The sequence below is a fragment of the Cyprinodon variegatus genome, unplaced genomic scaffold, assembly GCF_000732505.1.
Source record: "Cyprinodon variegatus isolate N-32 unplaced genomic scaffold, C_variegatus-1.0 Scaffold1090, whole genome shotgun sequence".
NCBI classification, from domain to species: Eukaryota; Metazoa; Chordata; class Actinopteri; order Cyprinodontiformes; family Cyprinodontidae; genus Cyprinodon; species Cyprinodon variegatus.
The window spans coordinates 62,220-64,780 of NW_015151543.1; the positions used below are offsets into that span (position 1 = coordinate 62,220).

Sequence of the window (2,561 nt, forward strand, 5' to 3'; positions counted from 1 at the left end):
TATTGGTGACCACAGGTGACTATTGATGACCACAGGTTTTTATGGGTGACCACGGGTTAGTATTGGTGACCACAGGTGACTATTGGTGACCATGGGTGGCTATTGGTGACCACGGGTTAGTATTGGTGACCACAGGTGACTATTGGTGACCATGGGTGGCTATTGGTAACCACGGGTTAGTATTGGTGACCACAGGTTAGTATGAGCTACCACGGGTGGCTATTGGTGACCACAGGTGAGCTCGGGTACAGGATGGCGTTGTGGTACCTGCAGCAGTGAGATGACGATGAAGACGATGGCCACCGTGTACAGGTTTCTAGGTAACCAGTCCTCCAGCGCCGGGATGCATCCTCTGACGTAGATCTGTTGGTTCCAGATCTCCTGTAAAACCCAGAAAGTCAATATCCAAGCAGGAAAAAGACTACATCCCATCACCTGGAGATCATTGGGGGAGCAGAGCTCACCTGTGCTTTGTTCCTTACATCATAGCCACACTGCGAGTTTAGAACCATATCCTGAAAGAGCAGAACCAGAATTACTCTGAAGCTGGGGACAGTGGATCAGAACCTGAGCAGAAAACTCACGGCAGGATCTGTGATGCAGCAGGAGAAGGGCACGCCACACTTCTCTCTGCTCCGGTGGGTTCCGTTACAGCTGAAGTACTCGTTCAGATCCCAGTCATTGGGTTCCTGAGCGCCACAGCAGTGGTTCTGTTCAGGGAGGACAGCGGTCAGTAGCGGGCTCACACTCTACTGAGGAATAGGACCCAATTCTGAGCTTCTACCAGTCTCTGCAGAGAGTCGATGAGGTTCTGCAGGTCGATATCGTCACGGTACCCTTTGATGTTCTGCAGGAAGAAATCGTTGATCCAATCTTTGACCTGACTCTGGAAAACCACGGCCAGAACAGCTACAGTCAGCTCCAAGAAGAAGATGAAGCCGATGACACCTGAAAACTGAGTCAATATAGACGGATTCAGAGTTTGGATCAGAACAAAGTTTCAGACAGAACAACAGCTTAATCCAGCCCACTGCCTACATGCCCCAGAATGCCGTGCTGCTCTCCCTCAGAATTCTATAGGATGTGCTGATCAGTTCTATCGATTCATTGGTAGGCTGAACAGTCTACAGGCCCCGCCCACTACATGGTTTAGGACAGCCCTTAATGTGGGGGACCCTCCATGGGAACAGAGGGTTAGTGCTTAGGGCCTTAGAGTCCAGTTTATTCCCCCACCTCCTCGGTTCCCCCGGGGCCCCTCTGCGGTGCCGAGGGGCCCCGTGAACAGAGGTTTCATTCAGAGAACCAAAGACGTACAAACTTCAGTAGACAGATGTTCTCCCTCAGAGCTCCAACACAGCCAGCAAAGCCAAGAGTGAAGGTGACTCCACCAACCACCAGAACCAGCCAGACTGGATCAAAACCGTGCAGCCTGGTCACCTGGGTCAGGTCCGACAAGACCCCCTGCCGACAAAACAAAGAGACATTAGACCGTCTGTTTATAGACCAGAGTCCTGTGGTTCTGGTCCACTCACCTTCTCACTCCAGGCCCAGAATCCAATGGCAATGAAGGCGGCTCCTGCCAGCTGCAAAGGAAACATACAGAAAACCCGTCAGCCATGATGGTTCTGCTGTGGGTTAGAGGTCCGCGGGAGCTCAGCTCTACCAACTGGCTGCATGATGAAAATCTAAAACTTCATGTTCACTGCAGGAAGCCTCTGACATCACTTCCTGTTTCTACATGTCAAGAGGAAACTGAACTGTGCAGGAAGACGCACCGCAGTACACATCCTTTGTTGGTGGTTGACAGGAGGTTCTGCTGCTGCCGAGTCCAGAAGGAGCTCAGCAAGTCAGACTCACCCAGAAGATGATGTTGTAGCTGAACATCAGGTACTTGTAGCAGCAGCTGACCTCAGCGTTGTCATAGCGATAGTAGTACATCTGGAACACACAGAACTTAGTCAGTAATCTGCTCAGAACATGTTCTACACACCAGATCCTCCAGAAAACATGCTGATTATGAACCAGAGCATCACAGCGCTTCATCAGCTTTCACAGACAGACCATTATGAAACTGGACTGCAGGAACCCACCGACAGGTTCTACGGCCATCTGGACCTCAGGAACCCAATGACCCACCGACAGGTTCTACGGCCATCTGGACCTCAGGAACCCAATGACCCGCCGACAGGTTCTACACCCATCTGGACCGCAGAAACCCAATGACCCACCGACAGGTTCTACACCCATCTGGACCTCAGGAACCCAATGACCCACCGACAAGTTCTACGCCCATCTGGACCTCAGGAACCCAATGACCCACCGACAAGTTCTACGCCCATCTGGACCTCAGGAACCCGATGACCCACCGACAGGTTCTACGGCCATCTGGACCTCAGGAACCCGATGACCCACCGACAGGTTCTACGCCCATCTGGACCGCAGAAACCCAATGACCCGCCGACAGGTTCTACGCCCATCTGGACCACAGGAACCCAATGATCCGCCGACAGGTTCTACGCCCATCTGGACCACAGGAACCCAATGATCCGCCGACAGGTTCT

At 52.4% G+C, this 2,561-nt stretch overlaps 1 protein-coding gene across 1 annotated transcript in view; it reads right to left on the bottom strand.

Annotated features, from left to right (window-relative positions):
* The window catches only part of tspan14 (tetraspanin 14), a 15,183-nt gene that overhangs the window by 8,512 nt on the left and 4,110 nt on the right, over positions 1-2,561 (bottom strand). The window contains exons 2-8 of the mRNA XM_015400271.1: positions 1,858-1,938; positions 1,533-1,583; positions 1,315-1,461; positions 785-955; positions 585-710; positions 465-515; positions 268-381 (exon numbers count right to left, since the gene is read on the bottom strand). Coding sequence (XP_015255757.1) covers positions 268-381; positions 465-515; positions 585-710; positions 785-955; positions 1,315-1,461; positions 1,533-1,583; positions 1,858-1,938 — 741 coding nt within the window. The remainder of the gene's footprint in view (positions 1-267; positions 382-464; positions 516-584; positions 711-784; positions 956-1,314; positions 1,462-1,532; positions 1,584-1,857; positions 1,939-2,561) is intronic.